The sequence below is a fragment of the Indicator indicator genome, chromosome 22, assembly GCF_027791375.1.
Source record: "Indicator indicator isolate 239-I01 chromosome 22, UM_Iind_1.1, whole genome shotgun sequence".
NCBI lineage: Eukaryota > Metazoa > Chordata > Aves > Piciformes > Indicatoridae > Indicator > Indicator indicator.
Window position 1 is genome coordinate 11177287 of NC_072031.1, and position 17973 is coordinate 11195259.

The 17973-nt window shown below is 40.5% G+C and overlaps 1 protein-coding gene across 1 annotated transcript in view; it reads right to left on the reverse strand.

The window, feature by feature from the left end:
* Window positions 1-17973, reverse strand: part of PRKAR1B (protein kinase cAMP-dependent type I regulatory subunit beta) — a 101236-nt gene that overhangs the window by 18565 nt on the left and 64698 nt on the right. Inside the window, exons 6-8 of the mRNA XM_054391015.1 lie at window positions 15104-15262; window positions 5551-5611; window positions 581-702 (exon numbers count right to left, since the gene is read on the reverse strand). Coding sequence (XP_054246990.1) covers window positions 581-702; window positions 5551-5611; window positions 15104-15262 — 342 coding nt within the window. The remainder of the gene's footprint in view (window positions 1-580; window positions 703-5550; window positions 5612-15103; window positions 15263-17973) is intronic.

Sequence of the window (17973 nt, forward strand, 5' to 3'; positions counted from 1 at the left end):
CAGCATCTGTCCGCAGAAATGAGATGGTGAAACTGAAGTGTCAGATAATCTCCCCAAAAGATGTCAGCATTTTCAGCTGCCTGACAGATCTGTCTGCCTGTGTGAGAGTAAACAAGAAAACGGCCCAACCATTTGGACCAAGTTTAAGGCAAAAAAAAAAGAAGAAATGATTTTCAGGTCAGGTCTCCTGCTCCAGTTGACAGATGTTCGATTTGTGATTTCCCCAGTAAGTTCCTGTGGGAACAATGATCAATGCACTGTGCGGTTGGCCATCCTGGGGGAAGTGCTGGAGATTTGGAACAAGAAAAATCTTATGTAGGAAACAAACCTTAAAGCAATAAAGACATTAGACACTCCTCAAAATTCCACTGCATATTCAATTTACTGGAAATTGGGGATTGTCCCACTTCAGACGTTTCCATGGAACCGGTCTCTGAATATATTCAAATTTTGACTAATTCTCCTGGTTTGAGTGGAGACTTATGGCAAAGCAAGAGGTTAAACCAAACCCAAATGCCTGTTAATAAAAGTCTTGATCTTTACCAGGAAATGACAGAGCTTATCAGGATGCTAACCTCACCTCTGTAATAATGAAGAAGTCATCACCAGGCTCTCCTTGCACAACAATTTTTTCTCCATCTTCAAACTGGACAGGTTCCAGTGCATCAGCCACTGTCAGCCGCTCCCATTTGTCCAGGGACTCTAAAACATTGAAGATCATAAAGCTTTATTATAAAAAAAAAAAAAAGCCCTCTAAATTTGGCTGAAGATTCATATCTAAACTGACAGCTCTCCGATGCCTGGTTCTGTTATAAAAGAAACATTTCTTTCATCCAGGCACTTTGCACGAACCTCCAGTTGGGAAACATGAATGTATTTATTCAGTCTGTCTCAGGCTTTAGTAATTGCTCAGATAATCATCTGGAAAGTTGGACAGGAGAAGTTGGCTCCCGTTCCCCCACGCCTGTGATCTGATCTGTGCTGCCCTGATGCCACAGCGGATTGCAGCAGCCTAGGAGCTGTTTGGAGAGATCGGCGATACGGGAGCGTGAGGGTCTCTTACCACATCCCACACCAGGTGTCAGAACAAGTCCTGCTGTCTTTCCTTCAGAGTTGCTCTCAGCCAGTTACTGATGGCCTGCTAGATAAGTGCCAATCTAGAAGACGACTCTTCTGAGGGGGGTGAGACCACACACCACTGAAGCCAACAGCAAGACTCTGGTAGAATGGGTGGCAGTGTGACCAGAGGCTCGGTATGGATGTTCAGAGTGGCACCTCTGTTTCATTTGCCAGCTTGTAAACCAGGATTGGTTTACAAGGTGGTTTTATTTTCATCCCCCCACTTCACAGAATCACAGAATGGTAGGGGTAGGAAGGGACCTCTGGAGATCATCCAGTCCAACCCCCCTGCTAACTCAGGTTCAACTAGATCAGGTTGCACAGGAACGTGTGCAGACATGTTTTGAAAATCTCCAGAGAAGGAGACTCCACAACCTTTCTGGGCAGCCTCTTCCAGTGCTCCAACACCTTCAAAGTAAAGAAATTTCTCCTTAAGTTCAAGTGAAACCTCCTGTGTTCGAGTTTGTACCTCCCTTGTCTGACCACTGGCCACCACTGAAAAGAGCCCATCTCCACCTTCATGACGTTTAGATATTTATATCCATTCATAAGATCCCCTCTCAGTCTAAAGAGTCCCAGGTCTTTCAGCCTCTCCTCATAAGAGAGATGCTCCCCTAATCATCTTCATCTTCTTACCAGTCTGACTGATGAGCAATGGAGCTAACACAGCCTGCCTCCTGTGGCTCCCCATCCTTATCACCCACCTGCAGCTCCCACAAATCCCTTGTGATACCTATAGGGCAGAAGACAGCCTGCAGAGCAGCTCCTTCAGGGCTGCTCATTGTCCCACTGCCTTTGCTAGGGGATGAATTGTACCTGTCCTGCCCTCGGGGAGAGGAGGGCTGCCAACCTGTGTCACTGTCCTCTATGCATTTGCATGAGAATTCAAGACAATGAATTCTACTTGAACTTCTGTACTTTTATCAGATCAAACTGAAAGAGGTGACAGCTTTAGAAGTTATTAATAGAAGCAGACAATAGGACGATATAACCTTCACTGCCTCAAAAGCTGGGCTAAAATTCATGAACTAGAGCTCTGATGATTCTTACTTATTATGAATTTTTAAACTAATATGAATCAAAAATTGGCTTCTGACACCAGGGTTAGATCTGGGCTGTTGTCTCAGACTCTGTTTCGCCCATTTTGTTCAAAAATATTGCTTAGAAGTATTGCATGAGGGTGAAAGAGTTGCACTTTGAATGTTAAAAAGCCTTTTGGCTGAGCTCAGAAGTGCACACTGAGAGCCTGGTGACAAATCCAGATGAAAGTGATCAATGCACCAAAGGTATGTGTTGAGTTGCCTGACACATACACATCTTCATGTTGCTATTCCACTTTCTGCTGCTGTTTGGGTGATTGTTACTTCTAGTATTTTTCCCATGGATAATCACTAAAGCACTTTCCTGGTGTATTTGTGACCTTTGCTGTAGAAGCACTAATACCAAAGACCAATGCAACATTCAAAAAGTGCTCTGTTTGACTCAAACTAAGCATCCAACTTCTTCATACACAAGAGTAGGCTTTTTCTTTTATTTTTTTTCTTTTCTAATGAAAGAACTCAGTATTTAACAATGAAAAGAAAAAAGTCTCTTGAAATATCTTCTTAAGCTGGCTTGATGAAAAATTCAAAGCTAATTCTAGCTCTAGTCACGAAGTGTCTCTCTTTTGTGTGAGGAAATTGCACCACTCCAAACAGATTGGTTCATGTTTCCTGCAAACAGAGTACTGGGGAGAATATTGTCCATGATAAAACTCCCAAAGTTTTAGTTGCAGAATTATAATCAAGCATCAAATATAATAGACCACAGGCAATTTTGGGCAATCTATACAGTGTGCATATCAATTAATGGCTTTATATTTAAGTATTCTATTTAATTTATATATATCTATTTATATAAATATATATTAATATAGTTATATACTTATATGTAATTTTTATATTTATATATTTGTATTGTTATATAAATATATATTTATACAGTTATATGCAATTTTTATATTTTTATATATTTGTATTTTTATATAAATATATATGTATATAGTTATATAGTTATATGTAATATATATGTTTATATTTCTATAGTTGTCTTTTTATATGACTATACACTTATATAGTTATATGTAATTTTTATATATTTCTATATTTGTCTTTTTATATAAATACATTTATATATTTATATAGTTATATGCAACATATATGTTTATAGTTCTATATTTGTCTTTTTATATAACTATATATTTATATAGTTATATGTAATTTTTATATATTTATATTTATATATTTGTATTTTTATATAAATATACATTTATATAGTTATGTTTTATATATTTATATTTATATATTTGTATTTTTATATAAATATATTTATATAGTTATATAGTTACATGTAATTTATGTATATTTATATTTTTATATTTGCATTTTTATTTAAATACATTTATATAGTTATATAGTTATATCTGTTTTATTTATATTTTTATAGAAATATATTTATATATTTATATGTAAAATTTATATATTTGTATTTTTATATAAATATGTACTTACACAGTTCTACATTTATATTTAACTTAGATACATTATATTTAACACCAAAAGTAAGCTTTAAACATTTAGTTCCCTCAGCTCATTTGACACACTATAAGCAGCTACTAACGATCTGAAAAATCCTTAGCTTTATAAAAGATAGATTTATATGGCTAGATTTAGACTAGATTTACATGGCTAGTTACATACACTAGGAAAAAAAAAACCCCTAAGGAAGAAGCAGGTAGAGGTTTTTCCATCAAGAAGTCACCAAGTTCTGACCACATGAAGTGAATCTGACAGTGTTGAGATTTCTAAAATAGCTTTCTGGTTCCCAGGCGTCACCTGCTTTTTAGACATGCAAAACAGATCCTTGCACATTTCACCTCCACTCCCCACCTTCCTGAAATGATGTGTTATTTTGTCCACTGCTTTTCTGGACTTAAAGGAGTTCAAATATTGAAATCCTTCCTCTTTTTTTTTTTTTTTTGTTTTTTTTTGTTTTGCTTCCCTGAGATTCAAAGCCATCCTGCAACCTGGGATATAATTACGCAGCTAACCGCATGTTTAAGGAAGCAACATCTTTGAATAACCTTTCCACTCTGAAATTGTTTTGAGCTGTCTCATTGTTGTAATTGCTCCTCATTAAGTGCAGGTGCACAGGTTCTTTTTTTCTTTAAATACTCATTGTAATTTGCTATAATTTGCGCTCTTGATTTAGGAAGATTTAAATTAAGCATAAAAGGAAGCATTTAAATGATGAGAACTTCATTAATAAGTGAGTTCATGGACTTGGCCTTAACTTTAAACATGCAGGAATCACAAAGTGGTTTGAGTTGGAAGGGATCTCCAGAGGTCTAGTACAATTCCCTCTGCAGTCAGCAGGGGCATCCTCAACTAGATCAGGTTGCCCAAAACCCTGTCAAGCCTCACCCTGAATATCTCCAGGGATGATATAATTGAAAATTCCTCTCAAAAGTTCAAGCATACTTTCACTAAGACACTCTCATATTTCATCTACCTAAGCTTGAATGGAAGATGAATACCATCCACAAGAACTGGAAATTGTTTAACTAGGAATATAAACACTTTAATTATACAGCAAATTAATCCTGAACTGTTTTTTTGTTTCATTTTGGTTTGGTTTTGTTTGGGGTTTTGTGGCAGTGTTATTTTCCCCCTCACAATAGTCCCATCATGTTTCTGCTACAGAATCAACATTTCATTGTACCGTCTAACACTGTCCTCCTTATTAGAAGCTTTTGTTCTCCTAATGGTGATTGATTGGTCAAGCATCATGGGTTTGTTGTTTTTCCTACTGAAGGCCATCAAGAACATGTCCAAATTTCGAGGCTATCACATTAATCAAAGGGAAACAAAATCCAAGGACAAGAAGCTAAACAGATGTTTTAAGAATGTGAGACAGGGGCTGTAAAATACACAGAAGGGGGGAAAAAAGTCAGTCCATTTTGATTTGTAGTGTTAATTTGTTTAGTGCACATAAATATAATATTCTTGCAGGAAAAAACTGCCCAGCTGTCACCTGCAAGGATGTAGCAGGCTTTATGAAAAATTCATCTCTCTGCACTGCTTTCTCCTCCCTCCATATGATCTTTACTGCAACAGCAGCTACCAAAAGGTTACCAGTGCATACCTGCTCCCATATGTAAGGAATGAGTTGTCCTTCAAACACACATATTCAGTGCATATTAAACAGTGAGAAAAACAAGTCCTAAAAGGGGCCCTTTACTCTTTCATTCCTTCAGAAACAACACAACCATGAGACCTTCTGTTTGACTACCATTGCTTTCAACATGCCATGAAAGACCAAAATTCATTCTACCAACTGTAATAGGGGAACTAAGAGGAAAGCCCAAAGGGGAACGTCCAAAGGGCAACTGACCCAAAATGGAGACCTTGCTCAGGAATTCTTCATACATCTTCCGCTTTCTCAGCGTGCTGCCCTGTTATTAAAGGAGAGAGAAAAAGGAGATACAGCATTACACAAAGTATTTTTGTCATTTCTTCCTACAGCTGCTCTTTTTTCTTCACCCCCCCCTCCCCTTCCCTTTCCAAATCTTATGCATAGCCAGTATAAACAGCCTAAGGCAAATCTTTCCCCATAAAATGTCTGGGCAAGTTGTATTGCTGATAAGCAAAGACAGAAGGAATCAAATTCAACCCTGGTGTAATTTCACTGACTCCACTGGTGTGACTGGACACTGTGGATGAATTGTATCCATTATGTACAGGCACTCATTTTAAAGCCAGAGCTTCATCAATTAACTCTAGCTAATTCAATGTATATCTTGTTACCAATGAAGCCTTGCAAGGAGAGAATTTACAATTACAAAGTAGGATGAAAGTTACAATGTCCCCCTCATGGGTCCCATCCTTGTAGGTTAAAACCTCTTTAATGCCAAAAGCATTTATCTGTAAGGCTGGTTTATATTCTGTGTGGTGTTGTATATAATCTTACTGCTGAGGAACCTTTTCATATTGTTATTTTAAGAAGATTTGAGTGTTCTGGAGCAGACAATCCATCAATGCATATGCAGCCACCAGCACAGTCATTCCCACTCATGCTCAGATTTTATTGTGTGATAAATTACTGAGATGTGTTGGATGGCCACAGGCAGAAACTGTAAGTAGCCATTCCAGCACACATTTTCAAAGGTATGAATAAGCACAGTGCAGTTTTGCCAATACAAAACCAATTAATTCATCCTTAACTCCTTCTGCAGTGACACAAATGACCTGAGAAGAAAACCTTCCCAGGTACCAAAGAGGAGCTCCAGCGTCTTCCTTGGTACTCTGCAGTTTATCCCACACTGTCATATGACAGCCTGCATTGTTTCTGACTGTGAGATGCTCTGTGGATGATGAAGGCTGCCTGATGTCTTCCAGTCAGATCTACAAGGCAGGACTACAGCACAAAGATAGTATATGCATCTTCTGAAGAAAAAATAAAGGTGGTATTTACTCATAGGCTGGGCAGAGAAGAGAGAAGCAAATGTCAGTGTTTGCCATAGAAAAAGTCACTTCTCCATCCCTCCTTCTCCAAGCAAGCATTGGTATGTGCTGGAAGCAGAGGCAGAAAGTGGGGACAGAGAAAGGAAAAGGAGAAGAAACATTTTGCTCTCCACTGTGAAAGCATTCAGAAGTGTTTTGAGTATGAAAAGGGAAGGACTGGTGCACTCAAGTGCAATGATGTAACTAAGAACTAAACTTCATCTCTCCTTTGTCATGCACTGCTCAGGCTGGGCTTGAACCAATAACCAACAAGGCAGTGTGAATCCTTCCATCAACATCAATAGGCTTTGGCTCCTGCTTCTGACCTCACCACCAGAGAAAAGTTGCTAGGACCTGTCCTAGGTGATCCTGCTTTGGCAGAGGGGTTGGACTGGATGATCCCTGGAGGTCCTTTCCAAGCCCAAACATTCCGTGATTCTGTGCTCTCCTCTGGGAACAGCTCCCATTGCCCCCTTCTCCTGGGCCCATTCCTGCTCCAAAACAGCTGCAGCACTGTCAGGAGCTGCCACTCTTCCCAGGTATCTCTGGCTCAGCACCAGCACCAGCTACTGAGGTCTCCCCCTCCACACCCCGTTCATAATTTCCGACTCTGGTGATGACAGCTCGCCTCTCAGCGATAGCATCGGTAACCCTTGTCTGACCTCTCTGTCTGACAAACCTGGAGCTCAACCTTGGGGCCCCCAAGAGCATTTGAAGTGCCAGAAAGAAAAGAAGAAAAGAAAAAAACAAAACAAAACAAAAAAACCCCAACTTCAAACGGAGGAGGCTCTACAAACCACGCCAGATCCTGACAGCTCGCTGGGAGACAAAGAATGGAAAACTGGACACTGCACAGTTGTTGCTTTCCTCCCTGCAGTCGAGTGGAAACAAGACCAGCAAAATTGACAGCTGTGGAAAACCAGATTGGTGGTTTAGTTTGATGGGCTGGGGCACCCAGAGACAGATGTGGAAAATGCTTTTTAAATGACTTGTGGGCACAGATGAATTTTAAGAAGCAGTAATTAGCAGCCATAAGCGATGCCTGACCACAGCTTCAAGTATTTAGAGATGCAGACAAGACCCAGGAAGGCAAAGACTGCAGGCATCCTGCCTGGTCCTGAGAGCAGGAGCCCATCACTTCCTCCAGGCAAACGGGTGTGCTAGGTCTTAGCTAAACTAAGCCAGGGCAGTGGTACAGAATCCACTGTGAAGACAAGTGCAAAAGCAAAACTGAAGTATAAAGAATTAATTAAATGTGCTCCTGTCATTTATTGCATTGTCACAGTACGTAGGACCTCAGTGGGACTCCACTCAATGCATCCAGAGAAGGGCAATGAGGCTGGTGAGAGGTCTTGAGTACAAGCCCCATGAGGACAGGTTGAGGGAGCTGGGGTTGTGTAGCCTGGAGAAGAGGAGGCTCAGGGGTGACCTTATTGCTCTCTACAACTACCTGAAGGGAGGTTGGAGACAGGTGGGGGTTGGTCTCTTCTCCCAGGCAACCAGCACCAGAACAAGAGGACACAGTCTCAAGCTGCACCAGGGGAAGTTTAGGCTTGAGGTGAGGAGAAAGTTCTTCCCAGAAAGAGGAATTGGCCATCGGAATGTGCTGCCCAGGGAGGTGGTGGAGTCACCATCCCTGGAGGTGTTCAAAAAAAGACTGATGTGGTACTTGGAGCCACAGTTTAGTTGTCAGGAGGTGTTAGGTATTAGGTAATAGGCTGGACTTGATGATCTCTGAGGTCCTTTCCAACCTGGTTGATTCTGTGATTCTGTGCTTTAAACACGCCATATCTCAGAATGACCACACAAAAGTAAGGGAGAAGAAGGGAAGAACTAGTGGCTGAATCTTAGGAGTCCTATTTCCCAGCACATGCGCTGAAACGCAAGGTACCCACTGATGGCTCATGACTCAACCTGCAGGATGGCTCCATCCAACCTTCTGTCTCTCATGGAGGAGACAAACCACAGCCTCTAGAGTGGCATGAATCACCTGAAAGTAGACCTTCACCTGAGGCTGCCCAGATAGGCACAGAAGCTTCCTCTGCATTTTCAGAGCACGCAAGACTGCGTCCTAATTGGCACAACCAGATCACAGTTTCTCTTCCAGAAAGGAGAAGCTTGGCTCACCCTCTCACAGATTATTTTCACCTTAGTGTGTTTTCATGCTCAAGTTTTGACAAGCAGAGTGAGATTTTGAGAGAACACCGCTCTAATATATGCAAAAAACAACCCAGCAGCAGAAATCTCACAACCAACCAAAGCATGTGTTTATTTCCACTGATATTAATCATCTTTTTCTACCCAGGAAACAGAGAGGGAACATGCCTCCTTCCCACCTTCCCTGATCAGCTTAATATTCTCCTCTCATCCCCTCCCACAGATAGGCATAATGTCACCTCCATCTCCTGATGTGCTTTTTATTACTTGTTTGATCTGGCCCAGTCACTTTACCCAATCTGTTGAGGCCATGGGTATGAACACTACCATAACCTCTTCTCCTGCCCTTCAAGTAATTTCTGCAGAAGTGTCAAGCAGTGTGCTCCTTGGGACATGTGTTAAGCCTGCTCTTATGCAATACTTTCATGGATCTTCTAGTAGCAGCAATAAATCAGACAGTAATGATATCTGCAGACTTGGAGATACTGTGAAAGCTTGCCAGAACAGGAAAACAACAAGAAAAGACCTGGAGACATTACAAATGGGAGTAGAAAAGAACAGAATGAGCTTCTGTTTGGAAAATACAGCTAATAAATGTAAAGAAAAAATATTCCAAAGCACAGATGTTTGACAAATGGACAAAGACTGGAAAGCTGTAAAGCTGAAAAAGATTTAGAGACAGTAGGTGAGACCTAGTTTGCAACATCAGACTTCAACCAGAATACAGCCAAGGCTATTTTGGTCTGTTTTCTCAAAGACATCATCCAGGAATAAAGTTTAAAGGCTCCATCTTCCTGGCTCGGATGTGATGGTATCTGGTGTGCTACACTGTCTTGGTATCTTTTCTTCAGAGAAGTGCCCCCAAATCAAACAGAGCCTGAAGAAATGCTAAAACCCTGGGAAAGGGTGGTAAGGAAGGAGCAAATCAAATCCAACTTGTATATGTTAGCTCAACACTGGGATCATAGATATGTCATACTCACAGCCAGCACGCATTGTTGCAAGGGTTTTAAGTAGACAATGATCATCATCTACAGATACATGACAGAGAGGGCAATTTAGTACAGCATCAGTTGACATAACTCAAAGTAACAGAAGAAAATTAAGAAAATCTAATTTAAGATCAATAGCAAAAAAAGTTTTCCCAATGTAGAAATTATTCTCTTGCAGAAATGTTTCCCAAGGGAAGCAGCAGAAACCTTCCTGTGTGAGCCAGATAAAAACAATAGTAAATGTACATGAATAACTGTGCACTGGCAGGTTTCTTGATGGCATGTTTTAAAAAGTCTTTATTAATTCTGCTTTTGCTAACCTATTAATATCTTACTTCAATAGTCACTGTTTCTCCTTCTCCCCCCCTTCCTTTGTTCACTATCTCCCTGGTTCTGAGCTGTCATGCACAAGCTCATCTCCTGGAAGACAGTGGTTCCCACTAGCTATGAAGGCTTGTTAATATTCTAAGCTGCAGTGCTCCTCCCAAGGAGAGACAAGATCACTTGCATTTCCTAAAGCCACCTAGAAAAAAGCTCAAAGCCAGTTTTAGGACCACTTCAAAACATAGCAAGTCTTCAGATTAGCTTAAGCAATACACAGGCTATGAAAAATAGATGCCCCAGAGATTCTAACAGATTTTGTGGAATAGGATTGCTGCATCTGTTTTCCAACTGCCACTTCTTCACTTGCCCTGTTTTCTTCCAGTATTTTTCCCACTCCTCCAAGTCCAGCCTCTGTCTTTTTTCCCCTCTGCTCGCCTCCTTGCTTTGTCCCTCCAGCTCTCTTCATGTCTTCCTTCTAGCTTCATTTTTTTTTTCAGGTTGATCAGATCCTCCCTAGAAATCCCCACCTTCAGTCAGAAGCCAAACAAATGACTACCAAAAGGCAAAGCATGGCTCAAGTTTCAAACAAAAAGAGTTACCCTGGCAGGAGGTACTGGAATGGCTTTTTGGGCTGCTCCAGCCCCAGTTAATCCCTGCATAAACCTGATATTGAATGATGCTTTGGGTGTACATTTTTACAGGACCATGAAAGGCAGAGTCACCATGCAGACTAGCCATGAAAACAAAAGAGCCCACGAGATCCCAGTGCTATATTGCACAGATGTCTGGTGGATTGCAGCTCTTGGATTTGCTTTATGTTTTCACCACTATGCAACCTACATTTCATGGCAACACAAAATCCTTCTGGCTTTATTTTATCTGAGCAGCAAAAGGCACTTGTGAAAGAACTTGTTCTCAGGTTCAAAGCTGTGAAAAGATGGTAAAACAAAGCCAAAATAGCATAAATAAAATGAGGCATAACACTGGTTACTGACTAAGCTTGCTTTGTCATGACTTCTATCCCAATATTATCACTCACTTGCTGTGAGCAATGTTTGCCAAATGGGCAAAAAGTAATGCATCCCATGCAGCTCTGCTCCCAGAACCAGGTATCTTGGACTATGGGAACTAGAGGATGGTTAAATTATCCTGAATCAAGCCTTCATAAAGAAGAAATTACAAGAAATTAATACTTCAAATTTCCTCAGTCTGGGAACTGAATTGTCTGGGGGATCAATCTGATGTTGGGATACAGACATTTGCTTCTCTGGTATTTGTGGTATTTGCTATATTTAGAATACAAATATTGTACTACCCTGGGATGTCCCCCAGTTCCTGATGCCCTTGAATCCCAACTGCAAAGACAGCAGCAGCATTTCAGCAATGAATTACATGAGAATCCTAGGGCAAAACAATAAAATAAAATAAAATAAAATAAAATAAAATAAAATAAAATAAAATAAAATAAAATAAAATAAAATAAAATAAATTCCTTTGCATCTCTCCCAGAAGAATGCAAGTAAATAAATATCAAATCTATGCATAAATGTGTGTGGTTGTGCTTGTGTGCACTCACAGAGAACATATATGTAAAAAAAAAAAATTAAGGGAACACACAGCTGGACAAAAAAAATGTAAGTGTACTGAAAGGGGAACACATTGGAGTTGTTTTTTTGTAATCCATCTAGTACAATGAATTTCATGCTATAATACTTTGTCAAGGACTGCAGTGAAAGCCAAGCAATTTCACTGCAAATCCTGACAAAAAGAACTATCCCAACATTTACAATCATCACAGCTGCTAAAACAAACTTGAATGTGACCTTCAAGCCAGGAGGGTATCTGAGCTGAGACAACGAAAGAGAAAGAAACAGATCTGGTTTAGCAAACTGCCTTTGGGACAGGCTAAATAATAAATGGGTGACAAGTGTAACTAAAAACCAGCAGGAACTTTTTGCACCAGGCTTTGTCCATCCAAAAAAAAAGAAAAACCCAAACTCCCAAACCTCCTGAGGTGCATTTTATTCATACCATAAACCAGTCAGGATCAATGAGACACTTAAGTGGGGAAAATGGCACGAAGCAGAAATAAAAACTAGAAATTGCTAAATGCGAAAGCAAAGAACCAAAATAGAGCCTGAAAGGAGGGAGAGAGTCAAGTGTCTCATGACAGGATAAAATCTTTTTGGCAAGTGTGGATCTAAAGGCATGATTTGCAAATAAATATTTACAACTCAAACAAAATTTCAACACTAGACTGAGAAAGCACCAGACTGATCATGGCCAGGAAGGAATGCAGACAAATGGAGAAAAAAAAGAAAAAAACAAACCAACAACTATCTAGGCTTATGGAGAGGCTTTATCTGACTAGAGACAAACCACATCTCTTTGGGAGAAAAAGGTCACTGATCCCATGGACAGAAGTATTTGCAAACAGAAAACCAAACAGAAAAACCTGCTTGTCCTCAAGTTTTAAAACCGTCTTAGATGACGCATTGCAAAAGATATCCTAAACATTACTGCCTCTTATTTGATGGCAGAAGCATTTCTACAACCAAAATGTCCAGCAACTTTCTGGAGTCAGAAGGTTAGAGGCTAAATGGTAGGGAACTATGCTGCTGGGCCAAAAAACTCAGCTACTACTGCGTCTTGAACCGAGTACAGCACAGCCGGCTGTGTAATGGGGGAGTTAGCTTCAAGTATGAAATGCGGCCACTGAAACATGGTGTAATTAATTCTTAGGCCTGAGGAAATGTGCAGAGAGCCACTGCAACCTGCCCTCACATGAACACACAGAGACAGGTGTCTCATTTCACCTACAGCAAAGAAATTATCCACGCTGCACCTACGAATAAATGAAAAGCTGACAGGATTCATGTAGTCTGGAAGGGTAAATTGCATTCACCTTGGACAGCACTTCAAATTGGGTATTTTCTATACCTGCAGCAATTAATTCAATGTGCTACCCGAAATATTTGCTACCTAAGTATTGGGAATACTGTAATTACAATGTCTGGGTATCTAATGTAATGCAACAATCACCAATTCTTAAGGGTCCCAACTATTTAAAAAAAAAACAGAGAGAGGAGGAGAAAACCTTTTTGTGTTAAGTTAAAGACCTCATCAACTGCAGAACCTCAGCTTGCCAGGTTAAGGTACAGTGGTCATTGGTTCAGAGAATATGTAAATTAATTTGAAAACCACTTAGCACTGCACTAAAGTCAAATATATCTGTAATATTAAAGCTGTAGGCATGGCTAAAGCTAGCATTAAACCCACAGTTTCTTCCACTTGGGACTTTAAACCCTTTCAGTAGAATCCTCTCACTGCATCAAATATTCATCTCCTGAAAGCTGCTATCAGATGGTAATGGACACATGGCCAAAACTGAAAGCTCACAGAGTTGGGTGATATTAAGTACCACTACTTTCATCAAAGTTAAAACTGAAATTACCTTTAGGCTATGAGGCCTGTGAATCTATCCCTTCAATTCTTTTACAGGCCGCTGTAAAAAGCTGTGCTTAAAATACCAAGGAATATGCAGATTGGCCTGACATTTATTTCCCTCTTACATTCTTTCTCTTTTATACCTTGCATTCTTCCTTGCAGCATGCAGATTCCTCACACCAGTTATCCCAGACACCTCTCCCCTGCACCCATGTAAGGCATGGTACAAATTAGTTGAGTGGTGCCTTTTAAATCTGTTAGGAAATTCTCTTGCTCTATGTTTCAGAAGTTCCATGCAGTAAGGTCTCAGTTACTACTGCCTGCTTCCCCACACAGCAAAGCATTCAAAAATCATCCATCCTGCTCATCCAGAAGACAGTACACTTCTCATCATCATTCCTCTCTTTTGTCTTGGGCTGATCATGCCAAATATTTTGGGGTAGAGTAAATTTCCATCAGATGTACTCTCCTAGTGTGATGTTCATTTATGTGACAAATTCAGCCCAGGAAATAGAGAGTGAAAACCAGCAATGCTTCAGAGACATCCTACAGTCATTACACAGCATAAACAAAGATCACTCTTACATGCTGTAGCTTAAGAAGTAATCATTTAAGTGTTAAATCCACTCAGTTCTTCTGCTAATTTTTCTGTTATCCATGACATCACCGGAAACACAGATGATCTCAAAATGCACACTCCTTTATTATTCTGAGAGCATAGTGCAATTTCCTTCAGATCAGGATTAAACAATGCAGCTTTTAGAGCCAAGTCTTATTGCTATCAAAGCTTACATCTGTTAATTATCAAAAAGAAAGGGATACTTTATGGAGAAGGAAGATATGGACATTGGAAACAAACTCATGAAAGAAAAGTTATGACATGACTAAAGTTAATCATCTCTCAAAGTTTCCATTATAAACTCACCACTTAAAACACCAACAGCAAATCCAGAAGCTAGCACGTACCCCAGGTGCCCAGAAGGTCTACAGAGCATTGCTGCAGAGATGAGGGAGTTTGAAAGGAGCAGAGTAGTGAATCATGAGCAGAGAGTCTGCAGATGCCATCCTATGATACATGTGGCTGTGTGCTGGCTAATGAAGATGGAGGGCATAGTCCAACTGAGACCATTTTCTCAGCAGAGCTGGATTTACCTTGTACTGCCTGCCTTGAAGAGTATAATAGAAGGTGTACAATACAAGTTCAGGCAAAGACAAGGGGTAGTGCTGAAAGACATTTTGAGAAGAGGATTTGCATAGCTTCAGTGGGCAAGGGAGGCCTCCTGAGGTTTTCATTCATGTGTAATAGTTCAATTGCATTCCTGACTCAGAGTCTTCCTGCTGAATCTGGTCCCCTCTTCCTTCAGTTCACTGACTTTAGTTTCCTCAGTGTTACTGTCATGTCCTCTCTCTTTTGTGCAGAAACGCAGAGGATGCAGCCTTCTAGCTGAACACAGACGTGCCTGGCACTGCAAAAGAGAGTGAAAAACACCAACCCCATCCCCAAGCCCTTCTCCACAAACTTACCATCAAAATGCGCCTGTAGCTGTCTCTGTCGATGCCCCAGAGCTTCAGATCTGTTTTGGCCTTGACAGTGGCAGCCCTGGGTGTGCCATAGATCAATGCCAACTCCCCGAAGCTGCCTCCTTCTCCAATGCTGGTGACCCACTCCCCGTTGACATAAACCTACGACAGCACAAGACAAAACAAGAAGCAAAACCAGTCTGGGGACTGAGTTGAAGTTTTCTTCCTACTGCCAGTTACCTAAAAAGCTGTTAGTCATTTCCTTTCTAATCATCAATGCTGGGGACACAGAAAGAAAACAAGAACATAACAGTTTCCACAGTTGGTCCCCAAAGAGGGCAACAACCCACTTTGTGGACAGAATTTCAAGTCATCTTGCTTCAGTACAATGACTGCATTTACACTCATGAGTTTTCAGCTTCCATGGTTAACCGGCATTGTGTTTTCCCTCTTGTATTCAAGGCTCAGACAGTCAACAAGCAGAACTGTCACAACTTTGGCTTTTTATTAACACTGTCAGACTTGCAAGGAAGGAGATTTGTTGATAAGTGTAATGACGTTTGCTGAAAACCACTGTGCCATGAAATGAAAACCAGTCAAAACAGGGAAATCTCTTTTGAAAAGGAACAATTTTTTTCTTCCTGAAGCCTACTGCCTCCAACAGCCATTTAAAAATAACTGCTGAGACCTTTTTCTCCCTCAGTGAAGACTAGCAAGTGCTTTGGGCTTGGGAAGCTATATGCAGAGTTAGCCTTCATCTTGAACATCAGCTCTACAGAACTTGTGAATCAGTATTTGACCCACAGCCTATTTAGACACCATCTCCTCTTGAAACAGTGTGGACCAGTACCACTGCCAACAGCATTTTTCCTGGATGATGCTGAATGTGAAAAGAATTCCTGCACTTGAGTGCTCTGTAAAACCCTCACTGCAGAAAAGGGGGGACTCATGCAGGTGCTTTCTGCTGGGCTGCATATTCCTCACTGCTCCAGGGCAATACATCTCATGAGACAAAACAGTGCATTTGAGGACTGCTATGGATTGTGTTCTGCAGTTTGCTTGTAGGCTTGCTGTTATAAACCTACAGCACCAATCCTTTTCATTCTGTTGGTTTCTCTGAGTTTAGAGGGGAAGGAAAGGCTGTGTGTATTTACCTACTGCAGAAAATATCCCAATTTGTTACAGACTGGTAACAGCAGAAATCAATCAGAATGGATTAGATTTGTTTGGAAGCTCTGTGAAGAAAAAGAGTATGAAGAAAATATGCAGGTATAGGACAAGACCATAACCTATTACCAATTACTGAGTAACACACTAGCAGTGTTAAAAAAAGTATATATGAATTAGAGCTGTGTTCAAGCTGAGCATGAGAAAAGATAGTGATCAAAATAAATGAACTAGGGTCAAAATTCAACAAACTGTCAGGATTAATTTTACTTCTAACTTCGTTTTATGATGAAAAGGCGTTTTACAAACTACAGCTGGAATCAATCCCAATTTATCTTCCCAATATTCAATTAAGATCTGATCCAGCTCCTACTGAGGTCAGTGAAATGCTGGATGAAGCCACAGAGCAGTTCAGCTCATGAAGAGTATCAGCTAAAAGGGAGCAGCATTAACACCACTGCTGAACTCCAGGCAGTGTTGTGGCTCGTGGTGTTCCTGGAGCATCTGAGGATCAAGGGGTGGAAATAAAGGGTAAAATAAGCCCAAGTAGGCAGGTGGTAACAGATGGCCAAGAAAGAGCTCAAGCCACAAAAGCTCCTGCTTCATTTCTTTGCTGGGACAGAATGAATGTCACATAGGAGAATATCGCACAAGAGAACAACTGCTTCCTGTCAAACCTTTACACTCACAACAGAAAGAAAACCTCACTGAACACTGAATCTACTTTTGATTCTCCTCATGATGAAAAGAGTTTTAAAAAAGCCAGGTGAACCCAAGCACTTTCCTAATGAAACAAGCAGGATATATTGTCTCCTGGATCTTTCTTTGTGAGACAAGCAGGAGAAATGGATGGATAAAATGAGGACTCCGGAAGGCTTGTAACAAAATGAGAATGTATGAAAATTGTTAGCCAGTTAATCCATTGCAAAATTGTCAAGATGCATATCTGCATGTAGGGATATCTCCTTTCTGTGGGAATTTCACTGGCAAGACCCAGGGCTTGCTGCAGTACAGTAATTCATGTCCTCAGTAAAAAGTCTCAGGGACAATGGAAAAATCTTATTAATTCCAAAGAGTTTTAGACCACATTCTGATTGTCAGCTGACACTGCACCCTTGACTCTGTCTCACCCCACCAAAAATACATATTTCTATCTGCTCTTTTGTTGAAAAGCACAGGTTTTGTTGCAGCAGAAGGGTAATAAATTAATTCCAGCACATAGTTTTAAAAGCAATTTAGTGCCATTTCATGTTAAAGCAGCATGCATGATATGACTGCAGCCCAGAGAGGGGAATTCTGCTGGTAGAATTCGAGGCAGAGCAAGCGAAGGATGGGCATTTACTGTTGCACAGCTGTTCTAAAGAGAGAGTACTGCTAAACTGCTCCAAGACTTCTTTAATTTCTCTGTCCTACTTGACAAGACTCCCCAAAACATGTTTGACATCTTGCCTGTAAACAGTTCATGGAAATGGCAATTCTTTCACCCTAAGGGTGTCAGGTTTAAAGCACTGTGAGGTGAAACCAAATCACTGATCTGACAGTCTTTGGACCCTGCATTCACTCCCCCAATAAAAATGTCATTTCCAATATCAATCTCCAAAAGATAAAACAGCTTGAGAATAATTATTGTTTTCCAGGAGTAAAACCATTGCACTTCATTATCTACAAAGGCCAAAGTCAACAATCAACTTTTGTCTTCACGATGA